The sequence below is a fragment of the Mangifera indica genome, chromosome 8 (genome assembly GCF_011075055.1).
Source record: "Mangifera indica cultivar Alphonso chromosome 8, CATAS_Mindica_2.1, whole genome shotgun sequence".
Lineage (NCBI taxonomy): Eukaryota > Viridiplantae > Streptophyta > Magnoliopsida > Sapindales > Anacardiaceae > Mangifera > Mangifera indica.
The window spans coordinates 7,979,753-7,995,925 of NC_058144.1; the positions used below are offsets into that span (position 1 = coordinate 7,979,753).

Below are 16,173 nucleotides of genomic sequence, written 5' to 3' on the forward strand. Positions count from 1 at the left end.
TAGAATATAAATACATTTTAGAAAAACAAAAAAGGGGAATGGAAAATAGTACTCTGGCTAGAGTATTGCACACACGTGTTAAATAACTATACACAGCAGGCGGATATTTTCGTTGGCCATCATCAGAAATTATTTATTGATCTAAAAATTTGTCCCTGCAGCGGCCACATGCTTTTGCTAGTGTTTGCCATCAACATTAACCCGTCAAACCATGGCTGTTCTTAACTATATATCTGTTACGTCAGCAACAGCCCCAATCTCTCCAGACTCTTCAACACCTCCAATACCTGGCCCAAGACAGAGCAAAATTATTCTCCCAAAGAAGAAGCCATTGAAATGGTCCACCGGTGTCGCTCCTGGTGAATATGGTGGCCCACCCACCACCACTAAGCTGCGCAAGTACTGGGGCGGAGAAAAAGAGGACCCTTTAACTTCTGATGAGTTTATTTGGAACAGTGAATTCATGGGCCGCATGAAGAGATTGATTGAGGACCCTGATGGGTCTTCTTCTGTTCTAAACACTCCTGTTAAGGTTCTTCACCATTTCTTTTTATATATTTATTAATAAGTCTTCTTAATTGACTATTAATTTTTTTTTTTTGGGTTTATACAGGAAGAGTCGTCTGGGTTTCTAAGCTTAAATAGAGTCATGAGCCTTGACAGGTTTGTTCTCACATTAATGTTCAATTTAACTGCCTTCAGAAAATGTATTTCTTTTTTTAGTTTTTATTCCTTCTAAAAATTTGTTTGAATTATGGGCATATATATTATAGTCTTGAAGTTGATTTAAGTAAAGAGCTTACAGCACCTTCGAGGACTGTATTAAAGCAGCCTGTTGGGGCTGCCATTCAGGTAATATAATGATTTTGCATTTGCACTCATACTGTTCATATTATTGTTATAAGTTACTCAATTGATTATGTAATTGCCGTGTGGGAATTGAACAATCACCAGAGCAGTGGCAGCCCATCACGCAGATGGAAATTAGCACCTACACGCCGTGAGCAAGAAAAGTGGGATAAAGCAACTAAGGCTGCAACTGGAGGCAGTGTAAGTTACCGCATCTTTATGGTTAATTTTCAGTAAAGTTGTGCTTATAAATTGAATAAGATGGAGATGGTAGGATTCTACTAAAGCTGGAGATAAAGATGATTTTCCTTTCATTTTGTGGTTTATCTTCTATTTATTAGATTAGTATTTGCTTGTAGGTTTTGATCACTTGTGGTTGCCCTTTCAGCAAGGATTTGACATAAACATTGATAACTCATTCAATCTAAAGCTTAAGTCTTATGAGCCTACCTTTTATATTGGATTCCTCACGTAATTGTCATTCCTCCTCTGTGAGAAACAACGCTCTCACATGTACTCCTATATGTCCCTTGCTCTTTGATGCATAGAAGTATTGTTGAATTGTGTTTTATTTTTTTAATTTTTGGTAGAGAAGATAAAGATTTCCTTAGTTGTGTTCATTCTACTTTAATTTGGAAGGCATTTTTTTAAGTTTCGGGTTCTAATTTAGCTTTAGACTGTAGGATGTAATGTTTCGAGAATTGAGGCGGCCTCGAGGGGATCCAGAAGTATTGGCTGCTCAATCAAGAGAGCAATACTTTAAGGTACTTTTTGCAGTCTTCGGTATATTTCATCATTTATTATGCTAAGTCCTTTTGTTTCATTGTTAGTTTCTAAGTTTTCTCTGTTACAGCTGAAGAGAAAGTTGCAGATTCTCACACTTGGTATAGGTGGTATTGGTTTAGTCTCTGCTTATGTTTCTTATTCTCCTGAAGTTGCAGCTAGGTAAGTATATGATCTCAAATGTTTGTCTTTGTACATTTGAGTAGAGCCATTGTCTATCAGCTTGTGGATTGTTAGTTAAAATTGATACAAGTGTTGTCTGTCATCAATTCCTTATATTAAAAATGTATGATATACCTAATAGAAGTTCAAGAAGCTTTTGTCAATGTCTAAAATGACTTAAAGTTCACAAACCATTGGCCTTTAAAAGGTGTCTATTGAGCAAGTTAGGAGTGAGAGCGATGTCTGAAATTCGTACTCTAACCATGATGCTTGATCCTTTGGTTATCTCCTGTATGCAGCTTTGGAACTGGTTTGCTTGGTTCGTTGGTGTATATACGCATGTTGGGAAGTACTGTGGATTCCATGGCAGATGGGGCCAAAGGGCTTATTAAGTAAGTGTTTAGTTTGCCTTTACTGTCAGATGTTAACTATCTTCTGTTGATGCTTTCCTACATTCTTATTACTTTAACTCGACATTCTGGTACTGTAAACTGGCAGTTATTCATTTACACTTCTTCGCTGATAATTGAGCTAAGTTGTTAATATCTGAATAAGGAAAATGAGATGCATAGCTGAAATTCAAAAGCAATATAACTAAGACAAGTAGTTACTAACAAGTTATATATTTGCCATTGCCATATGGTGTATACAACATATAGTTCAAAGAATCAGTTAGAAAATTTTCTTTCCTCTTGAAAAACAGATAATTGATATTAACCTCAACTTGACAAAATTTGATCTCCCAAATAGGTTAACAACTCAAGACATTGAATATATCGACTTAATCTATTTTTTAAGTTTGACATAACCTACCCTCTAAAACATTCAAATACTCTTTAGAAACATGTCTCTGACATGCATATCCTACTAATCAAGCTCGAATATTCTCTCTGCTGTTAAGGCTCCCTTTAGACAAGATGAAAACCAAGAATCGTTTTTCTTTTTCTCTGCTTCCTATTTTTTATAACTTTGATTAGTTGTTATTGTGGAAGACCTGTTCCTAATTCTCATGCATGTAGATGGCTGCATCTCAGTTTTTAGCTCATCAGATCTTTGCTTGCAGGGGAGCAGCTGGGCAGCCAAGGCTGCTGGTTCCTGTTGTGTTGGTCATGATTTATAACCGGTGGAATGGGTAAGTACCTTTGCTTTGTCTTACCATTGACGACTTCTCTTCTGAAAACTAAATCTATGCAGAGATATCAGTGTCTGGATGGAGAAATTAAGCGAAAATAGATATGCTGGGAGAATTAAATGGTCCTTGGACATCTATTCAATTCCTTTGGTTATGTTGTTATATATTGGTGTTAGTTTGCTATAGTTATTTAAATTAGGAAATATATTCTGGACCATATTGACTGAATCCCCTTTGAACTATGCTTTGGACCTTGAAATCCCCCCTTGTAGATCATTCTTTCGAGTAAGATTTGCAACTACTATGTTCATGAATTTCAGTGTGACACATGTTATATGGACTGCTTCTCAGTTATCGATGTACTTTGATGAAAATGAGATTTACTAAATTGTTTCCATTTTTAAACTGCATTATTAGTGGATTATACTCCATTTTAGGATTAAGGATAGTTATTTCATGTCCACTCTAGCATCTCTCATTCCCTTCTTGTCTGTAATGCTGACATTATCATTTTCGATGCAGGATGGTCGTCCCTGAATTTGGATTTATGCCTTTAGATTTGATACCAATGTTAGTGGGATTTTTCACATACAAGATTGCCACATTTGTTCAAGCTATAGAAGATGCCATTACTGTAGTTGATAAAAAGACCCTAGTGTGATAGAAAGTAACAAAAGAAGGGATAATTTAATCAACATCCCCAAGGTGATTTTTATTGATTATAATTGACGCCACAGGGCAACTTGTGCATTTGTCTTTCCATTCTTCCACACATTTCCCATGCAACTATTTTCTACTCTTTTTTTTTCCCCCGATTAATGAATGTGTGCTCTGCAATTTTCCGAATCATTTTTCTATTATATTGAACACGAGCAGAGGCATTTTAAGTGGAAATTAAGCTTGACAGCAACTCTGCTGAACTTGCCGGTGTTTACTTGTTCAGAAGACACTATTGTTGCTTGATATTCTTTACTTGTTGATTTAAAATATTCTGATTTGAAGTAACGGTCTTGCCTGGTTCAGGGTGAAAGAAATGGATGATGATGATTGATGGAAGACTATTGAATGGTTAAGACTGAGTCATTATTTAGCTTTATAGTGAAAGCAAACAATATGTTGTAATTTTTTCTCATATAATTTTCGTCACATGTGATGAATAATCCACTTTTATTTTTTGAAAGGGTGTGACTAATTTGATTCAATCTGTAAAATCGAATTAAATCATTTGAAAATTGTGATTTAGTTTGATTTGATTTATAAATCGGCGTAATTTTTCAGAAAATCTCTATGCCCAGCAACCAGCAAGGAAAATAATTCAGACTCCAAATAGTTCCTTTTCATTCTGTTCTAATTTCAGTATATAAACCTGGAGAAGAAGGTGCTTCGTTTCTTCACAATTGCTCCTCAATTTCTCTCCAAATTGCCTTAATGCTTCTGATACAAGGAGTTTTGTCAGACAGAGCAGCAACGCTTGGGTCTCCCTCAGCAAACACCATTTCGACTAAGTCAATTGTGACCCTGAAGAAAGGCCGCACATCGTACATCTCTTGAAGCATATGGAGATTTTTTATATCCTTCTTAATCACTTGCTTGAATGCTGCCCCAAAACCGAGCCACACAGGTAGATGAAACCTTGCTTGAGTCCATGCAAAGATCCATGGGATGGCTGGGAGTGATTCAATGCCTCCATTTGGCTTCCGTTTTGATGGACGACTACCAATGTTCATACGACCATATATACTCCAACTCTGGTGTTGCCTGCAACATCCCAAGGACTTTAAAAAATAAATAAATAAATAAACAGATTTTCAACAAATTGAAGGACAAAGTGATGGTGAATGCCTAAAATACTTACAAGGCGAAAGTAATCAACAAAACGTGGTTCTTGGAATACTATGGAGCGATATTACTTGGTAGCTACAACTGCCAGTGCCATCTCATCCATCAGTGCTCGCCATTCTGACTTCGGTGAGACTGGGAGATGCGTACCGTGCTCGAGCGTAGCAACTTTAAAACGCTCCTCCCCTAAAGATTGCTCAATTACTTCGCCTTGAAATGTCACACGAAGTGATCCATGGATTGTATAAGATGGTTGAGAAAGTTGAAAATCAAAAATTTATTTTTTCTTGTTACCAATCCTGGCAATCCTACTTGTTTTGGATAGGTTGGAAGTGTCCTATGGCACAATTAAAGTTACTTTCATATTGTATTTTGATTGTTTTATACAGAGTTTTTGCTATCTTTGTCTTTTCGGTACAGATGAGTATAGGTTGTTCTCCAGGTTTTCTTGCTTCGGGCGGTCTTGCTTTTTGGTTATATACATACTTAAAATATATATATATATATATATTCCTAGCAAGCTTTTTATGCATACTTGAAAGAAACTAAAAAAAAACCTTCAACCGAGAAGTAACAATCCGAAGCGAACTATGATGCTTAGAAAGAAAAGAAAAAAAGAAAGCTAAAAAATATTGTTTAAAAGAACGAAGAGTGAAGTTTGTCTGACTCGTGATTTCCAGGTGAATAAAAAAGAGGCAGGAAATGGATAGCTTAAGAGCTTCACTCCACACCACAATGTGACGGTAAGTAGAAGATTGTAGAGAACCGTATCAACCAAAACTCAACAACACTCCAGTACTCTATTTATGGATAGCCATACGATACAATACGATCTGTTGTGTTCGTCTCTTACAACAGCCCTCTGTCCCTCCGGTTTCAGTTGTCTTGTTTCTTCATAAATTATGGCACCCTCCATGTCGTTAATTGGTACGACTAAATCTTGATTATTTTTTAGATGGGTTTGTTATTTTGTTAACATGAACGTCTGATTTGTTCTAAGCTGTGAGCGAGATAAATTATAAGGAATTTGATATTATGTCATTTCATTGATTAAAAGTAATAATGTTCTTTTTCTAGATGTTTACATCATTATAATATAGGCCATAAAGTTTTATTCTCATCCAAGGTTTAGGTTATTGTCAAACTCTTATTTATTAAATTTTAAAATTTTAAATATTTATTTATTAATTGTTAAAAATAATAAAAATTATTAAATTTAAGGGTATAATTATTATTTAACTTATAATATTAAACAAATAAAAATTTATTTTAGTTCTTCACCTTAATTTTAAAAACTCATAATTTTTCTTCAATTTTTGTTTTGAAAAGTTACATTTTCTCTTTTACGATTTATTTTTCTTTCCACCCAACTTCTCCATCTCTAGTCACCATCTTTCTCTCTCTTAACACTGAGCAATGCTCTTTCTCCCAAAAGATCGGTCGTCTTTGTTAAGACAAACCTTCTTCAGACATCATGTTTGCTCTCTTTCTTCATCGTGCCGCATTGGATCTTGGAGATCTTCGAAGAGTGATCTTCAAAGACTTCATTGTGCCAAAGCCTTCATTTTGTGGAGATGCAACTAATTCAACAAAGACAAACAGTCCAGGAGGGGGAGATGCAATCAATTCGTGGAGATGAAAGATACAACCGGTTGGAAAGAGAGAGCACTGGGGGAGAGAGAAAGTGTCGGGAGGGAGAGAGACTAGGCTGAAGAAGGTGGTCTATCAACCAAATTTCAATGGCCTGAAACTATATAAAAAAAAAAATTCTAGTGAAGAAAATATAATTTTTCAAAACTTATGATACGAAAAAATTGTGACTTTTTCAAAACTAAGGTATAGAAATCAGATAAAATTATCTTTTTTTATATTATAGGTTAAATGATAATTAAACCTTAAGATTTAACAGATTTTATTAATTTCAATAGTTGATAAATAGATATTTAAATTTTCAAAACTTAATGGGAGAAAGTTGACAATGAACTAAACCTTGGGTGAGAATTAAATCTTTGGGCCTATAATTTATATGTAGCAACCAAGAAGCATGCTTTTTAGTTGGCTGGTAGTACACATTGAAATGTTTCTTAATACAAAACAAAAAAATAATCTCCAAGCATGCCGAACTTTGAAACTTGCATGCATTCTATTGTATTTGTGCACAGAAGTCAAGTTGGAGGGCCGCCACCGTTGATTTTGGTTCATTTCTAATCGTTTTTCAGTGGCTGGAGTCCTAATTTGCCATGGGCCAAACATGTCTGCTAATGTCTAAGTATTTTGGAGGCCCGATATAGCCCAAACTAATTTGGGTGCCTTTTAAAAGAGTGCATTCTGGTTGAAGGCCCTCTATGCCGATGACATATTTGCATTGCCCCTTGGCCGCTTGCATCCACCAGCTAGTTCTGCAGAACCCGGTCACTGTTCATAACATCTTTCACATTATATTTATAACTTCTGGGATATTATAGGAAATGTATTGAATGGCTAAAAATTATTTATGCATCGAAAGGTTCAACTGATATTTCATAGACTTGTTTATTCTATAAAAAAAAAACATTCATAATTTGGACATGGGAAGTGATGATGAGGCTATGATCTAATAGATGGGCCTGAAATATCATTACCCTTTAAATATTGAAATATATGAATAAGCATGCCTGCCTGCCTACACAATATGTGACAAGGAAGACCCACATTTGGGTTCCCAAATTATTTTCCTGAGATCCTGGGCATAAACCCAAATCCTCATTTTCCTTTATAAGACTTAGCCCACTCTACTAATCAATAAAGTACTGAAGACAATTACAGCTCAATTTGTTGGAGACAGTCAAGTCTTAAAGTATTGGCATGAATAAATTCGATGGAGCCATATTTCATCCTGTGTGGCTGTAGTCACAAAGCTTTTCTTCTCGAATTCTCAAGTTAACTGAACTTGTGGTCTCAATTTCTCCTCTAATATTGGGGCTTCACCCTGCGCATACAAAAAAATTCATTCCTGAAAATATTGCAACATCTTCAGAAAGGCACACCTGTTAACAAATAAACAAATGAATGCTTGGCGGTTGTGCTCGCCAAATCTTTGTTTCGGCTCCTTACTAAATCATAGAATCCCTTGAAAAGGAAAATAAAGAACAATCCAAATCATCAGTCTTTAAGTTTAGAGTCAACTGGTCAAGAAATTAATAAATGGTATCTTCAAGGCCTGGAGCAACACAGATATTCTTCTTCAAATTCCTTCTTTCTGTCATTTTCAATAAATAGTTCTTCTTTTTAACATCTAAGAGCAGTTTTATCGACCTTCCATTGCTGAAAAACAGGCTTGCCTTGCCAGTTCCTAAATTAAGGGACAGATATATGAGTAATATGTCATATTATTTCTTATAATATTAATATCATAATGTTCTTTTCACATTACTTAAATTTTTTCCACAAGCATTTAGTAAGGAGATGCGACAAGGAAAATTAAATAGACATAAGAAAAAACCATACTCATTAATGTAGATGCATGATAGGACAAAAATAAACAACAATTGGTCCTGATTTCCTAACGAAGAAGGCAAAAAACCATTTGGTGAACAAACGACCCTAAGTCTTCGCCATTGTAGATGGCGGATAAAAGGAAAAGTTGGTCCAGTTCCCCGCTGAGACACTGTTTTGCTGTGGCCGCAGCCACTTCGTGGACAACGGGTCCTTACTGATTGCTTCGTTTCAACGTCGTTTCTCCTTTTTCGATTGTTAAAAAATACGGTATAGATTTAGGAGAGATAAAAATGGGAGAGAGGCTGTGTTATTTGGACATTCAGAGATCATTCAGAGATCAGCAGAAGTTGGACGTTAAGTGCACAAGGTGAAATGAAAGGGAGAAGAAAAAAAGTTGTTAGGGTTATGACGTACTTAACTTGTTTTATAAGGACCGTAAATGATAATAATTTTATTATAATATTTAAAAAATTATTGTGAATATTTTTTAATATTTAAAATTAATTTTGATGAATAAATGTTAAAAAGGTTTTTCGTATTTAAAGAAAGAATAGATATCAATTTATTCAACTTTGGATAGATATATAGATAGAGAATAGCTTCATTTGTTTTTTTTTTACTAGTGTTTTTAAAATCCGATCAATTATCAAATCAATTATTCTATTGGTTTATAGTTTAATTGAATAGTCAATCGATTTAATTTATTAACAAATTATTATATATTATTTGAATAGTATCAAATATTATCATATATTTTAAAAATAAAATATATGAAATATAATTTCAAATATGTTAATTAAACAATCGACATCTTATTACACAGATAAAAAAAATTAACTACAAATTGTTAGTATTAAATAGTTTTTTTTTTGTTCAACGGATTTATTAAGTTTAATCAAATTTTAAATAAGTCAATATTTATATATAGATCGAATTAAACTACAAAATCAGATTATATTATAAATTAATTTATAATTCAATCAATTGAACCAAATAATCCGATTCAGTTTGAAAAATACAGATGAAAACTTCATTTGTTTCTTTTAAAAAATGAGATAACATACAATTTTGTAGGATAAGCAGTGGCAAACAAAAGTGATTGAAAGAAAAGTAATTCCAACAAAAGAAAATACAAGAAAGAAAAGGGAAGTAATAATATAATATGGGAATCTACCTGGGAAGAGCAACAAACAAAAATTACAAAGGGGGAAACAGTTAAAATGACATAATGCTTTCAATTCTCGTTCAATCATGTAAAGAAAAAGGGTTAGTGTGGGGGAGGGTTCACTGTCAACAAAAAGGGATAAAAAATATTGGTGGGGTAAGTGTCTTATACCAACTTACCTGCTTATCGCCAATAGAAAATATTCGCAAGGACAGCCAACAAAAATGAAAACAAAAGATAGCACTTAACGTTTAAAAACGACATCTCCTCTTGTCTCGTCATTAGTCGGTAGAGATGATGACAGTCCACACAAACCAAACCCTAAACTGTTTCTGCAAATTTTTTTTCACTTATCAAATCATCACTACACTACCATTTCTCTGCATCTACACCTCTATAACCCTTAGGATAAGGTTGATTTGGATAATATTTTATTATATAAAATTGATAAGTTAAAATAATTATTATGTTTGGTTGAGAATTATAAAAGAATATTATGGTATTATTTTACTTAAATATTTTTTGAATATAATTATTTTAAAATATTTTTTATATTTCTAAGTTGTCGTACGAGATCTATCCGATGCTAGATGCAGAGACACATAATAGATCGATATAAACATCATGAGCTGTCCCGCAATAAAACCAGTTGTTGCTGATACTTTCTTTTCAGTTCCTTCTTTCATTACCCGAGCTCATTATATTAATTGAAAATGAGTAGATTTTTGTTTTAATGATTAATAAGTAAATATATAATTATAATAAAATCAATATTACCATGATAATATTTTAATAAGTAATATTATGAGTACATATATAATGTATCATCATGTGATTGAATGTTATTTTATCTTTAATTCAAAATTACTTAATTATTTAACGAGACATATTAAATAGGTATATATTTGTGTACTCAAAGTAGATACACACAATTTTAGTGTATTTGAATATCTAAAGTAGAGATGATAATTAAATTCTTTCTTGTATTATCTGTTGTATCAATATTGGTAATAAAGAATTATTGACAAATCAAAAATAACACGAATAATAAAAGTAAGATTAGTATAGTATTGTTTATATACTCCAATCAAACACCCCTATAATTTTAAATTCTCCACCCTTGCCCTTTTCAGCTTCAAAACAATCAGAGGGAAATTGAGATAGGAAAAATTAAAAGAAAAGAGTGATTTGTTACTAAAATTATTTGTTGTGCCGTCGTATTCATAGACTTCATCACTTCAGTGTATGGTTGCTTTCATTGTTACAAAGAGGAAATGGTTTATGGGATGGAAAAAAATCAATTACTCTCTTAAAACAGTGATTAGTACATATTAATCACTTATTGTGATAATTAAGGCAGGAAGTATTTTGGCAAAGAAAATTAATTAGTAATTAAAAGCAAGAAACAATTAAAGCGTACAAGTTTAATAATGCAAGTTATGTCACTTTCGAGGAATCAAATTGCTATAAACAATATCAACAGATTCAGAGTTGTTATTAAATGCCTTGTATATATCTTTAATATCTCAATCATATATAGTAAATATTCATGTGAACAAGATAAATCATAAACCATAGGTTAAAAAAAAATTAGGGAGCTGGAACATTTTTTGATCGCTCTTTAATTAAACTTTCATCTGAAAACCAGCATAATTTATGTACTTTAATAATTAATTTTTTATTTTAAGTAGTGATTAGATTTGTTTTCTTTCTCATTACTCAACAGACTGCTTCATATGGGATTATATTATTGTGAGTTTTGGCTTAGAAAGTCCCTCAAAGTGCAAACTTTATAGTCTAATTATGTCACTGTAGAATAAAAAAGATGTGGTAAATTATAAGTTACGAGGAAATTATTTCTTACCTCAACTTTTTCACAGTTCTAAATTGAGCCTATGTTAATGCATTATTGCTCCATTTTTACCCTAATGTAAAAATTTATAAGAACATAGGTGGAGGAAACTAATGAAAGTCTTGGTGGTTCCAAAACCCTTGAAACTACTGGAACTTAATTATTGATGGAGCTGAGGATTTCAAGAAAGTTATTATTATAAATTTGCATGCTTTTGTCACCTAACAACAAACAACCCTATAATCATTCACATCTCTTCTTAATTCTCTTTTTAGATTATTTAGAGAACACATGCGCAGCACTATATATAAAGACAATCAGCAAAGGGAATTAAGGGACTTGAATTTTCAACATTTACAAATTATTTACAATGGACCAACATTGCTTCAGATTTCAATATAAAGCTAGTGTTAATTAATTAATTAAATGAGATGTTGGGGTCGATTAGGTATAATTATCAGATAAATACGTATTTACTAGGAAGCTTTGGGGGAATTTGTGATTACCTAATTTAATTAGTTATTTGCTTAATGTGTTTGGTCTTATAAAATAATAAGTTCAAAAGTCTACTATATAAGAAAAATCGAGATCAAATCTATATGGGTTACCTAATTCTAGCTAATTTATGAAATAATTTAGAGATTTCTACGGCTCTCTAATTGAAACAAAATTGTCTTGTCATTCTTTATTTTTGGTTTTTATTTTGTTGCATTGTGACAATTTGATTTCTTTTTCATCCCATTTAGTTGTCCTTGTTGACTATTTGGCATATCTTTAATTCCATGAGAGTGTTATTAAAGTGTTTTTAAGCCTGCTGTGATAGTTAAATTTAATATTAATAAGTAAGAATTTGAGTACTGAAAGTGATCACGATGACATGTTTATTTAATTGCTTGATTCCAACTAATTTAGAAAAAAAATTATAGACGGAAGCTTACCCAGTTCCTTTGTAAAAGAAAATGTCTTGCCGACTATTGATCTTTATTAACGTGTGTTCAATTTCTGCAATGCAATTATTGATAAATTTTAGGCCAAAGGGTTTATTCCCACTCAAGTTTTGATGCATTTTCAAAGTCATACCAACGGGGTTTACAAAATCTAAAGTCTCACTCATAGGCGAACTACTATTAGAGTTAAGGTATATTCGTTATTTTACTAATGATATTAAAAAATATATAAAATTTATTATATATTCTCTCATAAGTTTTAAAAATTAACAACATTATTCTTGCATAAATTTTTTAAATTTTAAAAAGTCACATTCCCCCTACCCAAAAAAAAACCTAAGGTTTTTTTCAACCCCTCCTGCCACCATCTTTAACATCAAAAACCTCTTTTCTCCACCATAAACTGTTAGTTGACTCACCTTTAACCATCTCCGACGAATAGATCGATTTCTTTGTTGGTGATGAAGAGATCTAATCTCTTTGTTAGATATAGTTTAGGGTGGAGAGGAGAATTTGTCAATACCAGAGATTGTGGCCAGAGGGGTGAAGAAAAAAACTTAAGTTTAGAGAGAGGGAATGTGACTCTTTAAAGTTAAAAAATTTTTAGTAGAGGTAAAATTGTTAATTTTTAAAACTTAAAAGAGAAAATATAATGAATTCTATAATTTTTTTAATATTATTAGTAAAATAATAATTTTATCCTTGACTCTAACTAAAAATTCTAACAATAATTGGCTTATAGGTAGGATTTAAGGTTTTCAAACTCTATGGATATGTATTTATCTGTATATTAAAACTTGGGTGGGAAATGGTACTTTGGCCATAAATTTTATGGAAACTGATTCAATCTGCCTGCGAGGAAGGCATCTTTAAGAGGTTCAAAAGTTGTCCAAAAGTCAAAAAGATAGAAGAAAAGAGAAGAAACAAGGTCGACACTAAAAGTAAGATGTAAATACTTTAGAAAAAAATTGTCAAAAAAACAACCTAGAAAGGTCACAGCACAACATAACAACACATGTTGCAGAAAATCAGAAACAATGAAAAGCAATACATATGAAACTTCTTAATCATCTTCAAGTTTTGGTCCTTGTTTATGTCTACAAAAGCAAAATTCTTTCACTTTTATTCATTTTTATAGGAAGAAACAACAATAATAATAATAATATTTCTCCTTTATGCAATAAATACCCCGCCCTGATCTAATTAACATTACTGTAAAATTCAAACTCAGGTGGGAAAATTCTTTGGAAGAAAGAGTAGCATGGTACAATATTTAAAGTTAAATAACTAGCATTTGGGCTAAATGAAGCTCCAGGGAACTGTTAGTAATAACAGGGAAAATAAATGCCTTTAGACGACAGTTGTAGGGGCCGGGGAAAATTTCTCTAAATCCAACAAGTGGCCAAAGGAAGAAAAATTGGGCGTTAATGTCTAAATGATGTTAAGAAAGCGAAAATTGAATTAATAATATCATCATCTGCTGAACTGCTTCGTATTTAATTTATTCCACCAACACAATTAAATGTCTTATAATTACTGCAGAAATAAAAGGGTTGCCCACAGCTAGCATCAAGATGCGGACGTCATCTATTCAAAGGCATATGATGGAACATATTGAATTTATATGTAGCAAAATATCAACATGTTACTATATATTATTGCCTCTCCCAAAGCTGTATTGAAGTGCCCAAGGGAACGGTAAAAATTGACACCTGATAGAAACAATAGTGTAGCAGTCTGTAGAATATATATATATATATATATATATAGAGAGAGAGAGAGAGAGAGAGAGAGAGAGAGAGAGCATCGCCCAGAGTTAGCGAAACAGGAAGGCTAAAATTTAGGTTTGAGATTACTATCCCCAGGGTTACCTGTCAATATATTCTCTTTTGCCACATTTATTTACTTCCCTTTATCTCACATCCTCATCATGGTAAGAGAAATGCCGCTATCATCTTACTGAAAATAAGCTATAAACTAAATTGGACTTTGGTTGAAAGTCATCATCCTGCTTCAGAAGCCTCGTTCATGGAACTAATTCTAATGATAATGATTTGTTTTTGTTGTAACAAACTCCAGCTACAATCGAATAGAATGTATGAGAATATATATACATACATATATATATATATATCAATTATACAGAACTACAAGGAACATCTCATATTTTTGCACCAAAGCCATTTTAACCCGCCGTAATTTAATTTGTTGTACAATGATTTGGTAGAATGTCCATATACGCACAGCTTAGATTCGACAAAAATTACCCCGGGTTGCAGTTTTTCGTTCTCACAAAAGAACAAATTTGCTTTTACCGGCATAATTCAAGCGGCCTGTCAAGCTGCATGTTCACGTCATCTGTTAACCCTAATTGTTAGACGATAAATAATTGCACGAGGATAATGATCATAAATAAGGAAAACAATGATTAATTACGACGAGAAAAAATATTTATAGAAATGAATGAAAATTGGGAAAGCTTCTACTTTAATTAATATTATCTGGAAATGCGACGGCATAATGAACAGCTAGTAGATAGTATAATATCCATTTTCCATTAGAAGATGAAAGAAATTGAAATTCAAATGGGAAAATTAAAGTCATTAATTTACAGCTTGAATTAATGCAAATTATATGGTGTAAAGTAAATCAATGGGTAGAAAAAAAAAAAAAGAGAGGAAAAGCTTTTTGGAACAATTAATTTAAAAGAGCCATCAGACTAAGGGTATCTTCTGTTGGGACCCAAGGAGATTGGTCAGCTGTCATCTCCATCAGATTAATTGACGTGTGCCTCAGGTTTCCTCACTCTTAAATCATGGCAAGTAAGAATTTAATTGGCATCAGCAACATCAAACCGCATTAGGTTTAATGACAAATTTTTTTCACATGCCAATCTAATTAATTCACACTGAAACCATAAGTAAAACATCATATTATATTTAATTTGACCTATAATTTATGCATATGCATGCACCAAATAAATTTGTCATCAACAAAAAACAAAAATAGGGTAAAATTAAAAATTTCTGCATGCATTTGTATGCATCCAAGCAAGAAAAGCCATTAATGTTGTACGTATATGGGACTATGCTTTCGAAATCCTGACTTATGACCGGCATAAAAGGGTGAGTTCTAGATCTGGGTATTCTACTATCCTCTGTATTATATGGTTTGTTCGTAGGCCAAAAGACTTTTTCTCACCTAAAGTTGGATGTATTACAAAACTTTCATCTATACAACTTTAAAAACTTAAATACTTATATTCATCTTTTAATTAAAATTTTTTGTTAGGATTAAAAATAAAATTAATTATTTAAAAAATTTTAAATTTTATCTTATTTTTCTTTTTAATTTTAAAAAATTAATAACTTTTTTATTTAAAATTTAAATTTTAAAATTTTAACAATTTTTCTTATAACATTTTCTCCCTTTCTCCAGTCATCTCAATTCTGTACTATAGTCAATACTTTTCAACCATTTTTTAGTTCTTGCCCTTGTCACCTGGACACACTCTTTCTGTCTCTCTCTCTCTCTAGGATGGTCATTTATCATTCAAAAAATAAACAATTCATCATTTGTTTGAACGATTTATCATTATCCAGACGATTTGAACATCATTTTCTGGACAGGGTATTTTACTACTTACTTTCTGTATTCTATGGTTTGTTTGTAAGCATTTGGTCTTATTGCATCAGCAAATCTAAATAGTAGATCTTATTCGCATTAATTCCTTCCTCAATGCTAGTCAAATATAAAATAGCACTTAAATGAGTTTTTAATATAATTATAAATAGAAAATAGAAATTAAGAATTTATTAGGAATAAGTAATTTCATCAATCGAGGTAATATAATTAATTAATATATAGTATAAGGGTAATTAGGGTCAATTAAATTATAAGGGTTACGTTGACAAACGACATACAATAATTGTATCAGTGGTACAGGGAAAAAACGTATAGCTGATGG

General features: G+C 32.2%; 2 protein-coding genes and 1 long non-coding RNA gene across 5 annotated transcripts; 1 reads left to right on the forward strand and 2 right to left on the reverse strand.

The window, feature by feature from the left end:
• Window positions 1-87: 87 nt before the first annotated feature.
• LOC123224123 (protein CONSERVED ONLY IN THE GREEN LINEAGE 160, chloroplastic) lies at window positions 88-4,150 on the forward strand. 3 transcript variants are annotated; one of them, XM_044647661.1, is made up of 10 exons: window positions 88-532; window positions 614-663; window positions 774-852; window positions 955-1,050; window positions 1,533-1,613; window positions 1,703-1,794; window positions 2,094-2,186; window positions 2,858-2,926; window positions 3,449-3,631; window positions 3,950-4,150. In XM_044647661.1, exons 1-9 carry the CDS (start codon window positions 212-214, stop codon window positions 3,585-3,587), a joined length of 1,020 nt encoding a protein of 339 aa, XP_044503596.1. In that variant the 5' UTR covers window positions 88-211; the 3' UTR covers window positions 3,588-3,631; window positions 3,950-4,150. The 3 variants fall into 3 exon arrangements, with proteins under 3 accessions (XP_044503596.1, XP_044503598.1, XP_044503597.1); XM_044647662.1 differs by having other exon boundaries at window positions 122-526; XM_044647663.1 differs by lacking the exon at window positions 3,449-3,631.
• Window positions 4,151-4,317: 167 nt separating this feature from the next.
• LOC123223492 (phosphoenolpyruvate carboxylase-like) lies at window positions 4,318-4,871 on the reverse strand. The gene is made up of 2 exons (XM_044646652.1): window positions 4,837-4,871; window positions 4,318-4,684 (listed from the first exon to the last, which is right to left on the reverse strand). The coding sequence occupies exons 1-2, from the start codon at window positions 4,869-4,871 to the stop codon at window positions 4,318-4,320; spliced, it is 402 nt and encodes a 133-aa protein (XP_044502587.1).
• A 2,469-nt stretch (window positions 4,872-7,340) lies between these two features.
• LOC123224124 lies at window positions 7,341-8,629 on the reverse strand. The gene is made up of 2 exons (XR_006503905.1): window positions 8,252-8,629; window positions 7,341-8,096 (listed from the first exon to the last, which is right to left on the reverse strand). It is a non-coding gene; the product is annotated as an uncharacterized LOC123224124 (long non-coding RNA).
• Window positions 8,630-16,173: the final 7,544 nt, after the last annotated feature.